At 38.0% G+C, this 17,487-nt stretch overlaps 1 protein-coding gene across 1 annotated transcript in view; it reads left to right on the top strand.

Annotated features, from left to right (window-relative positions):
* Positions 1 to 307: 307 nt before the first annotated feature.
* Positions 308 to 17,487, top strand: part of LOC114265563 (uncharacterized) — a 34,830-nt gene continuing 17,650 nt past the window's right edge. The window contains exons 1-3 of the mRNA XM_028206384.2: positions 308 to 580; positions 894 to 963; positions 1,060 to 1,735. Of these exons, the coding sequence (XP_028062185.2) occupies positions 932 to 963; positions 1,060 to 1,735 (708 nt within the window). The 5' untranslated portion in view covers positions 308 to 580; positions 894 to 931. The remainder of the gene's footprint in view (positions 581 to 893; positions 964 to 1,059; positions 1,736 to 17,487) is intronic.

Raw genomic sequence — 17,487 nt, 5'->3', positions numbered from 1 at the left:
AAAAATTACTTATATAATTATAAATAAAAAAAAATCATGATTTTAGTTTTATAAAATTTATTATTAATTTAATTTTTTTTTTTAAACATTGAAATTTCACCATAAGAAAATAGGTAACGCGATGGGACATGGCGCGTATAGTATAGGACGAATGTTTTCTCAGCATTACTTACACGAGAGTACGTAATATAAAATGTCAGTATAAAAATCATTTTTTTATTTTTTATATTCTCTTTCATTTTTGATTATTATTAATTTTTCGTTCGGTTGCGCTCTCATAGGTCGCTGTCAGTCTTAAATAAGGGAAAAAAAGTTGAGCAGAAAATAGGATTGAAACCACCACACCACGCTCATCTCTCTCTCTCTCTACATACAGAGCGGGAACACAAAAAAAAAAGTGCAGATGCTCTCTCTACTTTCTCTCTCTACAATTCGGATTCCGACGATGGTGGTGGTGGTGGTGGTGGTGGTGGAAGAAAGCTCGATCGCCTCGTTCTGATCTCTCTCAACACATACACATGCATGTAGCTATGTGCTTGTACATATTCATCGTCGTTGAAGCTGATTTGGAGGATATGAGGTTTTGTTGTTATTCTCTTTCCATTTCTTTCTCTTCTTTCTTTGATTTCGATTTTCCGACGCTTGAAAGTTTATCTAATCTCTAATATCTATGCTTTAATCGTCGATGAGTTACTCCGTTTAGTCTCTTTCTCTCTCTTTGTTTCTCTCTCTAGGCGTGGAAATTATTATAGATGTTTTTGTTTCCTTCTAATCTATCACTTTCTCTCTCTAAAAGTCGAATTTGGACCGTAGAAAATCTGACGTGATCTACTCTGCCTGTCTAATTACTTTCTCTTATTAATCTCTCTATAAAAGTCTCGCTTTTCTTTCAGTTTCTCTCTCTAGAAGTTGAGGACTGGAGTGTGGAGGCATGGCGGTGAAGTTCGAGGGCTTCTCGATCCGGTAAGTTTGCTGATGATACTGCTAGTTTTTTCGCTATCATTTTCTCTGTGTGTTTCAGTGTTTGTTAAAGCGTTTTGTGATTATTTGATGTTTTAGAGAGTATGCATCGAAGATGAGGAGTGTTGATGTTGTGAAATGCTGGCCGTTTGGTGGGGGATCATCGGACGAGACTCGAAAGGAAGATGTAGAAGCTTCGCTGCCTCCGATTACCGTCAAGAAGTTCAGGTGGTGGTCTGACTTGCTCAAGGTTGAGCGATCGAAAGAAAATGGAGAATCGTCCAAGGCATCGTGTAACGAAACTGCTTTCGAGTTAGGAAATATCGAGGCGGAGGAAATGGAGGTGGCTCTAGAATTATCTAAGACTGTTTTGGATCGAGAAAATGAGAAATTGGAGTCGGTTTGTTCGGTGAAATTGAAGGCCAAGTCGAGAACGCAGAAGAAGAGATCGATCGTGGAGATTTTCGCGGTGGCTCCACAAGTTGAGAGAGTTGACGATGATGATGAGGATGAGTATGAGTATGATGATGAGGAGGAGGATAGTAGCGAAGAGAATGAGGTTCACAACTCGAAGGTTTTGGCCCTGTGTGATGTTCTTGGTTCGTACGTTGAAGGTAACGAGAAGAAGAACAAGAAAAAGAAGAAGAAGAAGAAGAAACCCAAATTGAAAGATGAAACCATGAGCAAGTTGAAGAAGTCCAAGAAAATGAACAAGATCAAGAAGAAGGGTTTAAAGATTGGAAGAGATCGACTGGTTCAGTCAATTGCTAAGAAGGTATGTGATTTCTACCATACACTTTTGTTGATTATTTCTTAATTAATTGTTTGTGCGATAATACATGTCATTAGTATCATAAACAATAGTTGGTTTCTTTATTGATTGTGGAGTTTGCATGTTATTTGGAGCATAAAATATTAGTTATTGTTCATTGGTACTATAATTGTCTTGATTCTCAATTGTTAATTACTTGATTTATGGGTTTTCGGAGTCGGACTCTTTAGATTTTAGTGTGTTTTTCTTTCTTTGTTTCCATCACTTGGCGCCTAAATTTGCTGCTGAAAAAGCTGGTTAAAGTCTGTATACCTTTCAAGACGAAAACAATGGCTTGTTTATTGTACTTGTTTGTGAGCTGCGCGGCATTGTGGTTCCAGTATAAAAGAGAAAAAGTTAAAACAAGACATGGGGTTCTCATGTTGGGGAAGCTTTCAACAGGTTTATACAACGGAGTATGGTGCTCCAGCTGTGAAGTACGGATTGGACAGTGAGGGCTTTTCATGAGGTGTAGAGCAGTGTATCCTAGATTGATTATGCTTTTTGAATATATTTTTCTCAAACCATCATTGTCTCTTGACCTTTGTGGGCTGTTAAATGTTAATATGATGGTCAGATGTTGGCCATATGGATAGAATAGATTGAAATGTTGATCATCTGAATCGGTGGAAATACTGCTGGAGTAGGCCTTAGAGTAGGCATTACTTGCATAACTGGAGTTTTATATGGTAAAACTTCCAAAGGGATATTTGCATCATTGCATGACACAATGGCTTGGAGGTGTAGTGGAAGTTTAATATGATGAATTGAGTTTGTACATTGCTCGACATGCAGTGCCGATAGAAGTGTAGAAAAATCATATCATCTCAGTATATAACATGGAGACTAGCTTTTGAGTGGATCTTATCTTGCTTAGATTGGATGTTTGTTGAGATTTGCAATTATAATTTGTATTATCTTCTTGATTTTATTAAATTAAAGAGTTGATGGAATTGAGTTCGTGCTACATTTTGGGCATTGCACTGGTACGGGACTGTTAAGCTTTTTCGCAGTTTTGTTAGCTCAAATATTGCTGCCTGGATTGAAGGACTAAAACCCAGTTTCTCTATGGCCTTTGATTGATTATGTTGATGAGCAACTCTTTGTTATTTAAAGGCTTATGATTATGATTATGGAAATCATGGTAGATTAATTTGTTCAGTTTATGAGCATCAAGGTGATAAAGAAAAGAAGTGGTTGGTCAAAAGGTGCGGGATCATGTGATATACTGATGTGTTTGATTGGTTGGTCTTGCTCTTAGCCCTCAGTGTCCGGCTGGTCTTTTTAGTGGCTGCATCATGAATTGCTTATCTCCGATACTTGTGTATAATTTCATGATATTCTTTTTATGATGTTGGATAGAATTGGATGCTATCTTCCTGTATGTTGTGGATAATATGCGAGTAATACTGTAATAGCATCAGCATCATGCTAAGAACTCACTTCTGCATTTCTACCTAGAAGGAATTTTGTTTTCACAATATGCGTCTGTGAAGCTAATAGTTTTTCAGTCAACCAAACTGATTAAGGCTTTGGTAGATGAGAGTGAAAAGGATCTTACCTGCTGCTGATTAGATAAGGAATATGCATAATGCTGTCTGGATCATTGGAATGAGTCAGATTCTTATATAGACCCCTGGAGATGAAATTTTTTGAATAAATAGCTATTAACTAGTAGTCTTGTTCAGATGAAAACTTTACCGAATGATTATTCCTTTGGAATCAGACTGGATTGTAACTTCTGATCGGGTCAATTCAGTACTGGTGTCTGCATCCTATCAAAAAGTTGAAATAATTCCATTTGACCTTTCCATCCACCTGATTAAGTGGGTGGTGTTCCTTGTTGTGTTAGCATTATGCTTGATTGCATGCACTCTTATTTGGTGCCTGATTAGATGTGAAAAGTACAACATATATGGATTATGGTATTTTATAGTAAAAAATGACTTCTGTCAATAAGTTCAGGAACACAACCACCAAATACAGAATGGAACACATCTCATCCCATGTGAGAGGTATGTATCCCATTCTTTGTTTGGAGGTTGTGTCCCTGGCATTACTCGTTTTATGAGTGAAATTTGTGTTTGGAAACATAATTTGCCATCTATCTAATAATATGTCTGATGGCCTTCAAGATTTGAGTTATGTTGTGGATTATTATTTTCTTGAACTGATACTTTTTGTGATTAGTTTCATGCAATTTTATGTATTTCTTTGTGTTTGGAAACATGATTTCCATCTATCCATCTTTTTATAATATGTCTGTTTGATTTTGGAGTTTCTGGTTGAAGAAAAGTACTTCAAGATTTGAGTTATGCTTTGGATTATTATTTTCTTGAATGGATACTTTTTGTGATTAGTTTTATGCAATTTATGTGTTTCTGATTGTCAAGCCTGATATTTTTGGATTTTATCTTAATCTTGACTTGCTGCTAGAGGTACTTACCATATTTTTTTTGCAAAGAGAATTTGGAGGTGGAAAAGTTTTAGTTGCGAGGACTATACATCTCTATCCTTCTGCTTAGTAAAAATTTACTTTCTTTCCTTGATAATTGTGATGTTTTCACAATTAATATGTTGGTCTAAACCATGATTCTAAATTGTTGTGGAGTAAACTTGCTTCTAGAAGTAAAGTTCAAGCTATAAGCTAGGACCTAGATCATAGCTGAAGATGGAGTTCAAACATGGTTGGCACTTACTGTGCTTATGAAGGCTGAAGAATTCGAATAAGAATTGTATTGTTGTAGTTCACATTATGTATTCACACTACTAGGATTATCTATAAATAGCTAGTGTTTGTGCGAGTTAACAGTGTGGGAGTAGAAAGAAGCAGTGAGAATAAGGTGGTGTTTGTTTGAGGGATTGAGGGGTGGGATTCGACTATCTGTTGTTTAGTTCAAAATTTTCGCATTGGACTATTAGTCCCAAATTCATTGGACTATTGTGTCTCATGGGGGGGTAGAACACAGATGGAGGGATAAGGGGGATATGAGATTAGGTGGTGAAATGACTATTTTAACCCTCTACTATTTAATTATGTATTATGTTTAGTAAAATTTAATAAAATTTAAATATCTCAATTTTGAAAATAAAATAATTTTATTTAATTTTTATTGATGTTTTATTAATTTAATTTTTTAAAATAATTTTTTATAGATATTTTATTGATATTTTATTTTAAAATTTTGTTTATATTTTATTTAATTTCATTATTTAAATTTTAATAGATGTTTTATTTAATTTCATTATTTAATTATTATTATTATTTAAAATAAATTTATTTAAAATCTTAATCAAAAAAATAACATATATTTTTATTGATATTTAATTTATTTAATTTTTTAAAAATAAATTTATTTAATTGTGTAAAAAATAAAATAAAATAAATTTTTATTTAATCTAGTTAAAAATAATTAAAATATTAAAGATATGTTTAATATTACTATTACTAAGTAAATAATTGGAAGGGTAAAATAATCATTTGAACATTTATATTTCTCCATAGTATCCCAAACAAACATAAGATTCATATTCTATCCAACCAAATAATCCTTTCTTGATATCTAATCCCATAACTAAACAAACATGGGATACAAATCTAGTCCAATCAAATAGTTCGGGGACAATGTATCCTAAGACTAACAATCCGGTGGATTCCAATCCCCCTTTATCCAATCTGTCCAAACAAACACACCCTAAAAGACAAAGCTTTCTCCTTTGTATTTTGTTTCAAAATGTTGTCAGTAAAATGGAAGTTGGTGTTTGTAGCTCCAAGTTATCTTTCTGAGTGTGTTTTGAACTACCATAAGTAGTTTGAATTGTTCCTCCCACCAACATAAATCATGGAGGTGCCTTTGATTTGAACTCACTGATATGTGCCTTTGATTTGAACTATTTTAATAGTGAACTGTGACATCTAATCATATGGATTATATAAATTTTAATCACATGGCCTCAGTAAGTTGTCACTAAAATAAAAAAGAAAACTACAAACTTTAAAATCATTATCTATTAGCCTATGCTATTGGGGATATTTAGACAAAGATAGTTTTTATTGTGTTGAGCTTTTAAATAAGATTTGTTTTTTCCCTGGACAACATATGGACACGGAGGAGGGTTTTTATTTTGTTGACTTTTGGATAAGGGCTTTTTGTATAGGCCATTAGATAAGGAGATTTTCTTTGGCGATGAGCCTTAGGATATAAGGAGAATTTATTATTTTCCTATGCTTTTAGACAAGAAAGACAAATTTTTGGGGTCTTCAAAGATCAAAGAGATGAAAATTTGGGGCCTTGGGTGAACATGTGACATTTAAATGGTGCAACACTAATTTCTTTTCAGCTTGTGTCAAGAAAGTTGATCATTGCAATCAATGGTTGGAGTCATATCCTTTGAAGTAGGTGTCACTTGGGCGATTGATTGTATGAGTTACATCCATTTGTAGGGATGCAAGGGATAAATACGTTATTGAATCTGTGGACAAGATGCACCAGGTGATGCAAAGATGCAATCTGAACCTAGAAATTGAGATAAGCTCTCCAATAAGCAAGTTTGTATTAGATATAGGATTGAAAATATTTAGGAATCACACACATTTGTGCAGTCATCAAAAATACCTTTAATCATTACAATAATCCAACCCATTTGAGACCACAAAATTGTAAAAGAGCAACACGGACATGGACAAGAGACACGGTGATTTAAAAAAATGGGGACATGAACATGGGACACGGCAATAAAAATAATTTTTCATAATTTTTTATTTGTTATGTAGTTTAATATTACATACACAAACAATAAAATTAACAAAAATTAACAGTAATTCGATATAATAAAAAAATATTACTTTTACATTAATTGTCTTGAACTTTTTTTATGGATGATTTATTAAGTATTTAAATCAATGCAAAAAAGTAATAAACATTCAACATTCAACATCCATCAAAAGCACTAAAGAAAAGTGAGGGAAAAAAACTAATAGGCGTGTGCCAGGTGTGTCCCTGAAGTGTGGTCGGATGTTTTCGTGAGCAGTAATTAGTGGATCTCCCTTTATTTTGGGAAGCTATTGGCCGCGTGTGAATTCTTTCAAGACTAGGGGTGATTGGATTCAACATTGTTGATTGCTCTCCCCCCTAAGTGTCCTTGGAGTGTTCCCTAAAAGTTAAGGTCATGTTTGGTTTGGTTTTGAGGAACTTGTTTTAGAATTTTTTTTTGAAAAACACAAAATTACTTTCGTGAAAAAAATGAAAAAAATAAACAATACTTACGATTTTTATATAATTTTATCCTTTTGGAAGGCAAAAATAATTTTTAAAAATATAGTTTTGATATTTATTTTAGTCCAACTATTTCTAATTTTTTTTTTTTAAAAATTCTATTTTTTTTTTTTAGAGAATGAAACCAAACATGTCCAAAGTAATTAGATGAAGGGATACACCACGTGGCGTGTTCGACATGGCTACGACACTTGTTTTGAAATATCAGTGCTTTATAGAGTACAAGTGTTCTATTGGTTGTGGGAAAGAATTTAAGAGGGATTTTCACAAATTTTTTCCCCTTTAAATTGCAGAAACAAAGGACGAACTTCTTAGCAAACTTGTAATGCTTGTGTAGGATTTGGTTACCTTATTGTATGAGAACTAGGTTTCTTACGGGTAGATTATTATAAATAGTTATGGGGGTTATAGGTTTTGGTGAGAGGGCGTTGAGGAAAAATAGAGATGTGAGTGGTAAGAGCAAAGTCTAAACTACTCTTGAGCATGGGGCTCGCGTAGTGGTCGGAGAGTTTTGAGTATTTTGGCTATCTCACATTTATTTTCTATTTTATTTATATATAGTGGAATTTTTCTTTGATGGATATGTAGACAATTTGGGCTAAACCACGTAAATCTCACTGTGATTGTTGTTTTTCTCTTTGGTGTGTGTGTGTGTGGTATGCTTCCGTTTGTATTCGGGGATATAGAATAAAGTCCAACAATCAGTGATGTCGAATTGTGATACATATCGTGTGTCGTTTTGTCACTGTTATGTATCATGCATCATATTGTGAATTGTAAGATACATTAACATATATAAATATAGATAATAAAAAATAAAAAAAAAGTATTTTCATATAATATATAAATATATTGCAAAAATAAGCTATTAAATCATATAACCAATGACCAAATTGGCTAATAAGGATTCAATTAGATTCATGTCAGTAGTTTAATTTCCTGTAACAAAAGGAGTATGGGAGTCAATTTTTCTTGCAAGTTTATTTGAATTTGGGTCTCGTTTACATGGGATTTTTTTGATAATATAATCCATGACTATTCAATGAGTGTCAACTATGGTGATTGATATTGAGAAAAGTAGCCAATGGGGCCAAAGGTGAAGAAGAATGTAAAACTTAGTTAATCGTGAGATACGAGTTGAATTGTGATATTGTAGAAATTTAATGTATAAAGAGAAATAGAGAATTGTATTATTGATTGATTTATATTTATTTCTATTACAATGATTCATGATTCCTATATATAGAAGAGGGTGAGTGTGTAGTAGGTAAGGAGTAGGTGAAGTGGAGGTGGTAGTGGTGTAGTGGGTTAGGTTTAGTGGAGTAGGTGAGGTGGTAGTGGTGTAGTGGGTTAGGTTTAGTGGAGTAGGTTTAAGTGGGTGAAGAGGTGGAGAGTAGGTGGATTTTAACAGCCCCCCGCAAACTCAAGGGGGATAGGAACTAACCAACTTGAGTTTGGAGAGAGTAACAAAACAAGAAAATACATAAAAATAAAAGAGGATAAGAGACACTGTATGGTCGTGTCAGACCATTGGTGAAGACACTGGATGGTGGTGTCATAACGTTGTAGAGGACACTGTATGGGGGTGTCATAACCATGTAGAGGACACTGTATGGTGGTGTCATACCGATGTAGAAGACAGTTTATGGGGTCATGTCGGACCGTTGTAGAAGACAGTTTATGGGGTCATGTCGGACCGTTGTAGCAAACAATGTTGGGACAGTTGTTGTGACAGTTTACGGAGTCTTGCGGGACCCTTGTAGAAACTAACCGGAATCAATGTCGGGACAGTTTACAGCGTCTTGTCGGACCCTTGTAGAAACTAACCGGAATCTATGTCGGGACAGTTTACAGAGTCTTGTCGGACCCTTGTAGAAACTAACCGGAATCTATGTCGGGACAGTTTACAGAGTCTTGTCGGACCCTTAAAGGAGCTAACCGGAATCAATGTCGGGACAGTTTACAGAGTCTTGTCGGACCCTTGAAAAAGCTAACCGGAATCAAATGTCGGGACAGTTTATAGGGTCATGTCGGACCGTTGTAGCAGACAATGTTGTGACAGTTGTGGTGACAGTTTACGGAGTCTTGCTGGACCCTTGTAGAAACTAACCGGAATCAATGTCGGGACAGTTTACAGAGTCTTGTCGGACCCTTGTAGAAACTAACCGGAATCTATGTCGGGACAGTTTACAGAGTCTTGTCGGACCCATAAAGGAGCTAACCGGAATCAATGTCGGGACAGTTTACAGAGTCTTGTCGGACCCTTAAAAAGTCGCATCCTCAAAAGGTGTGCCTAATTTTGTCAAAAGGCGTGCCATCAAAAGGCGTGCCCAATTCATCAAAAGGCGTGCCATCAAAAGGCGTGTCCACTTTATCAAAAGATGTGCCATGAAAAGGCGTGCCAGTTTGTCGGGCGGCAAGAGGCGCGCGATGCGCGTGGCTTGCCCTGGCTATTTAAAACAAGGTTGAGGCGAAGGCTGTGCATACGAGTCTGAAACCTCTGAACGCTCGGAGAGCTTGTCTCTGCAAATCTTGAAACACCCGGAAACCAACCCTTCTCTGAAACACTTAGCAACTCAAAAACATGGCCTCTTCTTCCCGTCCAGTTACCCAGAACCTGCTCACGCTCTTTCCAGAACTGAACGAGCCCACAAGAGAAATAACTGGTGCGGTGGCCAGTGAACCGCAACCAAACACCTCTGGTTTTGCTCCATTGAACTTTCCGATGCGGTCGGTGGAGCAAAAAATGGCGATGCAAACTGATATTGAGGCTAATCAGTATACTCTGAAGTCATGCGTGGAAACCATGACGGCGGTCACAAATTTGTCGAACCGGCTGCAGAGTAGGACAAATGAAGTGCAGCATTTAAACTCCCAGCTGGCTCTGCTCCAACGCATGTATAAGGATGCGCGAGCAGAGATAAGCGTGCTAAGGGCAGAAAACAAGGAGCTGAAGCGGAAGGCAACCGTGATGTTCCGATTTGGAGGTCCGCCATATGCTGCAGTGGAGGAGTATGGGGGATTGAACGTGCTCGGTGGACAAGGAAACACGGAGGCAACACCGGCAAGGGCCGTTCAGGACGGCGGCAAGAAGAAAAGACCGGCGGCTGAGTAGAGAAGAAAAATCCCACTGTGGCTGTGGTAGTTTTGTTTTTGTTTGTGTGGGTTTTTTTTTTTTTTTTTTTTTTTTTTTTTTTTTTTTGGATGTAAAAGTGTGATCGGGGTTGATCCCCTGATATGAATAAAATGACAAGGTTGTGGAATGTTGTTGGTGTTATTTTGTGGTGTTGTTTTGTTTAATAAGAAAAATAAAATAAAAGAAAATAATGGATAAAGAAAATAGAGAAAAATATTTGTGGATGAAATAAATTAAGAGAAATGAGAGATATGATTAAAGTGGGTTTGAAAGTGGGAAAAGATGAGAGAGAGGGATGTCCAAGAAGCTTGTGCTTTTGACAGTTACACATTACCCAAGCTGTATGTGAAGATGCATGTTACTGTCTTACACTTCTGCAGGCTTGGTATTCTTTGTGGGGCACTTGCAACACGTGACATTGAAAATTGTATTCGAAAATGATGACATCTCCAACATGAAACGTCTTGGAAGCAGCCCAGGCCTTGTAATCAATATTCCCAATGATGGTTCAACCAGCGGAGTCCCCAACCTTGTACACTGCTGCCATTGAAACCTTCAAGCCAGCAAATATGGCTACCAACAACAGAGCCACAGCTCTACACCCCACACCCAAATCCATGGCTAAGAGAGAGAGAGCAAATCGGGAAAAAACAGCAGTGACGAGCAGAAAAGCAGCGCCAGAAACGCCAACGACGACGACGAGTAAGAGTACAACCACGGATATGTGAGAGGCGAGGTGAACGGCGATAGAGGCTAGACGATGATGCGGGTGCCGCCGCCGACATAGCGGAGGAGGGGTGTAAGAAAATGTTGAAGAAGTCAAGGTATGTGTAGAAAATAAGCGGAATAGGTTGAGGTCCGGCGGGCGGCCAAGGCGAGGTTGCCGCCCGCCGGTGAAGCGAGAAATACTAAGGTCTTAACCTTGCTCTGATACCATGTAGAAATTTAATGTATAAAGAGAAATAGAGAATTGTATTATTGATTGATTTATATTTATTTCTATTACAATGATTCATGATTCCTATATATAGAAGAGGGTGAGTGTGTAGTAGGTAAGGAGTAGGTGAAGTGGAGGTGGTAGTGGTGTAGTGGGTTAGGTTTAGTGGAGTAGGTGAGGTGGTAGTGGTGTAGTGGGTTAGGTTTAGTGGAGTAGGTTTAAGTGGGTGAAGAGGTGGAGAGTAGGTGGATTTTAACAGATATGATAGGGAATTGTACGATATGGAAATATATTTCACAGTTCAAGTCATCAACGATATGGGTCCACGATTCGTATCTTTTTTCATACCCAATGATATCGTGTATTGTACGATTTTGACAACACTGTCAATAGTAACCATTGTCTGACAATTTAAAAAACCACCTCGGGCAAATATCATGTTGAGTGACTATATCCCCATTTTAGAAGCAAATACTCAACATCATTGCCTTCTTTTTCTTCTATCATTTACAATCCATCACCTCTCCAAAATGAGAAATTGTAGACTTACTAGAGAAGCTTCAGTGTTTTCCCAATGGTTCATTTTGTGCCATATAGATGTAGTTGTTGTTGTAAGTTTTCTGAATGAAACTGTATATTAGATTGAATTAATTGAACAAAGAATACATCACTTATATAGAACACTAATTCTTAATCCTAAACGAATACATCACTAACATAGAATTCTAATAGAAAGTCCTAATCCTAAAAGGAAAAAAGAGAACACTGAATATAGGCATATTCTCACACCCCCGGTCAAACTCAATGTGTTTTAGTAGAAAACACTAAGAGTTTATTAAGAAAAAACTGAAACTGAGCAGTGGTGTGAGTCTTGGTGAAGAAGTCAGCAAGTTGCTGAGTCGAAGAGACAAAAGGAAGCGAGATAAAGCCAAATTGCAAATGCTGACGGACGAAGTGACAATCAATCTCATTGTGTTTTGTCCGTTCATGGAAGACATTGTTATGAGCAATTTGAATAGCACTTCGGTTGTCACAATAGAGAGAGGTCGGGGAAGACTGAGAGACGCCTAAGTCAGATAAGAGACCACTAAGCCAAATAATTTTAGGAGTAGCATGAGCCATAGTATGATACTCAGCTTCGGTAGTAGAACGGGTAACAATAGTTTGTTTCTTGCTTTTTCAAGAAATTAGGGAATTACCAAGAAACATACAGAAATCAGCATCAGCATAGGCCACCAAATCTAAGGAAGAAGTAGAAGAGAATAGCAAGCCCTGAAAGATAATACTGCGAAGATACCGAAGGATCTGAAGCAAAGTAGCCCAATGTGTAGAGCGAGGAGCAGAAACAAACTGATTAACCACATAGACAGCACAGGCAAGATCAGGGTGAGTAACTGTCAGATAGACTAAGCAACCCACAAGCTCGCGATATAATGTAGGATCGTCCAGAGGAACACTATCAGTAGTGTTGAGCTTCACATTAAGCTCAATGAGGGTATCAGAAAGCTTAGTGTCAGTAAGTCTGGCACGATGGATAACATCGTTGGCATACTTAGCCTGGGACAGAAAGTAACTTTTGGGAGAAGAAGCCACCTCAAAACCAAGAAAATACCATAATAGTCCCAGATCCTTCATTTCGAAGGTTCGGAAGAGATGTTGCTTGACCTCAGAGATAGTAGAAGAGTTAGAGCCAATGATGATCATATCATCCACATATAGCAAGAGAGCAACAAAATTAGCCGAGGTATGTCTCAGAAATAAAGCAGAGTCGGAAGCAGAAGGATGAAACCCAACTCAGTAACAGCAGTCTGAAGGCGATCATACCATGCACGAGGAGACTGCTTCAGACCATACTGAGCACGCTGAAGATACAAACCTTGCTAGAGGAATGGTGAAGACCAGGGGAGGACGCATGTAAACCTCCTCAGTGAGATGGCCATTAAGAAAAGCATTGTTAACATCCATCTGATAAAGAGGCCAAGAACGAATAGCAGCGATAGAGATCAAAGTACGGACAATAGTTATCTTGGCAACATGAGCAAACGTCTCCTCATAATCAATACCATACTCCTGGGAGAAACCTTTGGCAACCAGACGAGCTTTGTAGCGCTTAGGAGAACCATCAGAATGAGTCTTGACTTTGTAGAACCATTTGCAACCAACCAGATTCTTACCAGCAGGCAAAGGAACCAATTCCCAAGTACTAGTTTTCTGTAGAGCAAACAACTCATCCTCCATAGTGTGAACCCAATGAGAATCCTGATAGGCCTCCTTGTAAGATTGAGGTTCTACATGTCACGCTCCACTTTTTATTACTCGAAGTATTACCAATTACATTTACTTAATTCAACTTCAGAGATAACATGCGGAAATAAACTCGTATATTCAACTCGTAGAAGTGAATAACATTGCTTTCATTCGTATGCAAGTAAATACAACATGAGTGTAATAAATAAATTGCCCTTGGGCTTACATCATTAATGAATCAAGAAGGAGGGTACAATCCTTTTACACATATGGCATTCCGCCAATACAAGAGAGGCCCCGTGGCCAACAAATAAGAAGATCCAAATCTTGCAGCACATTCAGCTCAACACCTGAAAAAGATTCAACAACGTGGGATGAACATATAGTCCAGTAGGGATCTCAACATGGCCCTCAACAATAACAACTTACAGATAGCTATAATCATGAATACCCAATCTCATACTAGAATAGTAATGTGACAGTTTATACAAAATATACATAAGTATGAACTTTTCTTGAAAACAACTATTTTAATCAACGCCATAGGTGATTCAATTTTCTTTTCTTTTCATTAACCCCCGTTCCCAATCTTTCATAACATTAACAATACCTTAGGAAATAAATTTACTAAGTCCACTACTCTCTTCCATTTTCCTAACATACATAGGTACACCTTTTCAAAACATATATCTCTTTAAAATATCCGTTCTCCTTCATACTTTCCAAAAGACAAAAATGACATTTTGGCTTCTTCCCGATACAATCAAATCTATACATGCACCGTTATAAAAAGGGAGATAACAACTCACCAACATGCATAAGATAAACCAATGAGGCAACTTGGCCCTCCAAAACCGTAATCAACACAATCCATGATATTCCCTGTTAAAATCCACCTACTCTCCACCTACTTCACCCACTTAAACCACCTACTTCACCCACTTAAACCTACTCCACTAAACCTAACCCACTACACCACTACCACCTCACCTACTCCACTAAACCTAACCCACTACACCACTACCACCTCCACTTCACCTACTCCTTACCTACTACACACTCACTCTCTTCTATATATAGGAATCATGAATCATTGTAATAGATATCAAAATAAATCAATCAATAATACATCAATTTTAACATGGTATCAGAGCAAGGTTAAGAACTTAGTATTTTTCGCTTCACCGGCGGGCGGCAACCTCGCCTTGGCCGCCCGCCGGTCCTCAACCTATTCCACTTATTTTCTACACATACCTTCCCATCATTCCTCAAGAGAGAGAGAGAGATGGTGAGGTTGGTCTCTCTCCCGTCTGTCAGTGCTGATGGGGGTGGTGAAATTTCTCGGTGATCTGGTTTTGAGTAGACGCGATTTGGTGCAGAATGTGTGGAGGAGACACACAACACATACGGACGAGGGACACACTGATTCAGAGAGCAAACACGCACACTGAAACATCAACAACAAAACTTTGCTCTACTAGCTATATGCGTAGTCAGCCAAAGGTACACCTCTCACAATAACATGCTAGTTTACCAGGCGCTAGCTGGAAGGGTATGTTGCCTTAGATTCTCAGCGCAGTCAGTTCTCCAGGCGCTAGCTGGAAGGTCACGATACCTCTGATTCTTAGCGCAAGGTGTAACACCACTAATCAAAACATAACAGGGCATAACCAACATGTATAACACATATACACAAACCATCAAGTTACAAGCAATGTGTTAAAGTATATGAACAAATAACTACCTCCTCCCGAGCAAGTATACATATATAATGTATCTCAACACTTCATCACATACGATGTTCATTCAACAATGATATAATGCATACACGACAATTCAACACAACCATGTCATCCTCCACGGATGACCAAGGACAAAACCTCTAGATGCAAGTATTAGTACATCTATTAGAGACTCAATTACTATGAGACCACAAACCCAGCAATAACATTAACACGGTAGTTAAAGATGCAACCCCCCCCCCCCACGTGTGTGTATTTAACACTCAAGAAACAACAATCCAATTTTTATACTTATATCAAAGATACTTTTCTCATTTTATAAAACAAATTCTATTTCCTTTCGTTTTCACCAAAACCAACTCCATCCCTTTTGTTTCCACAAAACCAATTCCATCCCTTTTGTTTTACAAAACCAATTCCATTAATAATAAAGCCATAACTCACATTAGTCCACTACATTCATTTCAAAACCATTCCAAAGTCAAAGTTAACCTCTTAGGCATTAACACCTTCACCCAACTCACATTAACAATAGAGATTTATAACATAGGTTAACTATCCTCCATTTTAATTTACCAAATCAAAATATAATTTAGGGCTTTTTCTTCTATAAACTATAACATGCTAATTTACACTCCAATTAGCCCAAAACAACCATCAATGATAAAATAACCATTTTTAAACAACCAACCCTAGGTTCCTTCTCATGATTTCAAACAAATCCAACGTGGATATGATTTTCATGCAATACAAAACTACCACATGTCTATCTATAGACGAAGTATTGAAAAAGAACAAGGAAATCCCTACCTCAAATGTAGAACCCAAGGAGAAGAAGAGTTAAACTCGGAAGTGCTCCAAATACCAAATTTCTCGGATCAAAATGTAGCCCTCAATGATCAACACACTTTTTGTAAAGGCCAAAGGGTAGGAGAATACTCTAACTAGATCAATCCCTAGAGAGAATGTGGTTTCTAGAGAGAGGAGCTCTCAAAATATCTTTTTAGAAAGTAAGAGAGAGAGAGAGAATGTAAAAAGTGATTTTAAAATGTCTAGCTGCCAACTGATATACGACATTCCCGCTCGAGCGGAGAACACAACGCTCGAGCGTCAAGAACAAAAAACTAGGTACGCTGAGCGCAAGAAGGCCCGCTCGAGCGCCAAGACACAAGAATAAAGTACATCCGCTCGAGCGCGAAAACCAGTCCGCTCGAGCGTAGATTTTTCCCTCCCAGAACTTACACCAAAAAGTACTTCCTGCTCGAGCGCCAGAGTACCCGCTCGAGTGCGACCGCTCGAGCGTAAAGAAACCCGCTCGAGCGTAGAAATCACACCTGCAGAAGTTTTGCAGGAACACGAAATACTAGGAGTGTACAATATCTGCTCGAGCACAACAAGGCCCGCTCGAGCGGAACGACCAAAAACCTGGCAACAAGATTTTAGACTAAGGTTCAGCCCACCTGTTCGAAACATGCCCAACACATCCTAAAACTCAAACAAATGAAATTAAAGGACGATAACAAGATAGATACAACAACCAACTCCACGGAACCAAGTCCGGATTACAGTTCAACAACAGTAGAAAAAACCGAGATCGCTATACTACAAAAGAGTGAATAGCAGACAAAAAGGTACGATAAGAAGCAGAAAAACAAGTATTAGACCAACCCAATCTGTTTGGAGGATGACGCGCTCGAAGAGGATATTAGTGTGCAGCAGGAAGAGAGTCGTCAGAAACAAGAGGATCAGCAGTAGGGGCAGAGACAACTGGTAAAGGAGGAGTCTTGTGATGAGAATAAACTAACAACGGAGGAGGAGAAGAAGCTGAAGGAGGAGAAGCAGCCAGAGGTGAAGCAGTAGGAGAAGATGGAACAAGCTCAGGAGGAACTGTGGAGATGTACTCATCAGACAGGACTTCAGAAGGAAATTGATCAATATGAACCAAATTCTCTTTGGAAACTGGGGTGGTGAGAGGAGGAAGCTGAAAGTAATATAGACGTTTAAGAAAGACAACATGGCGGGAGACATAAAGGTGACGGGAAACAGGGTCATAACAGCGATAACTTTTTTGAGTGAGACTATAATCCAAAAAGACACATAGGACAGGGTGGGTACGAAGTTTGGTCCTATCTTTACGGGGTAAAAGGACAAAACAAGCAGACCAAAACACACGAAGGAGGGAGTAATTAGGAAATTGAGAAAACAGAGCCTCATAAGGAGACCGACCAGAAAGAAGGGGGTAGGCATACAGTTGAGAAGAAAAGCAGTAGTAAGAACTGGCTCACCCTAAACGGAGCCGGAACAAAGGCAGAGAGAAGGAGAGACCCAGTTGTCTCAAGGAGATGACGGTATTTACGCTCCGCTCGACCATTTTGGGC

This window comes from Camellia sinensis, chromosome 8, assembly GCF_055761805.1.
Source record: "Camellia sinensis isolate YWXY chromosome 8, ASM5576180v1, whole genome shotgun sequence".
Classification (NCBI taxonomy): domain Eukaryota; kingdom Viridiplantae; phylum Streptophyta; class Magnoliopsida; order Ericales; family Theaceae; genus Camellia; species Camellia sinensis.
The sequence above is the reverse complement of the archived record's forward strand: the minus strand, read 5'-3'. Positions and strand labels throughout refer to the sequence as shown.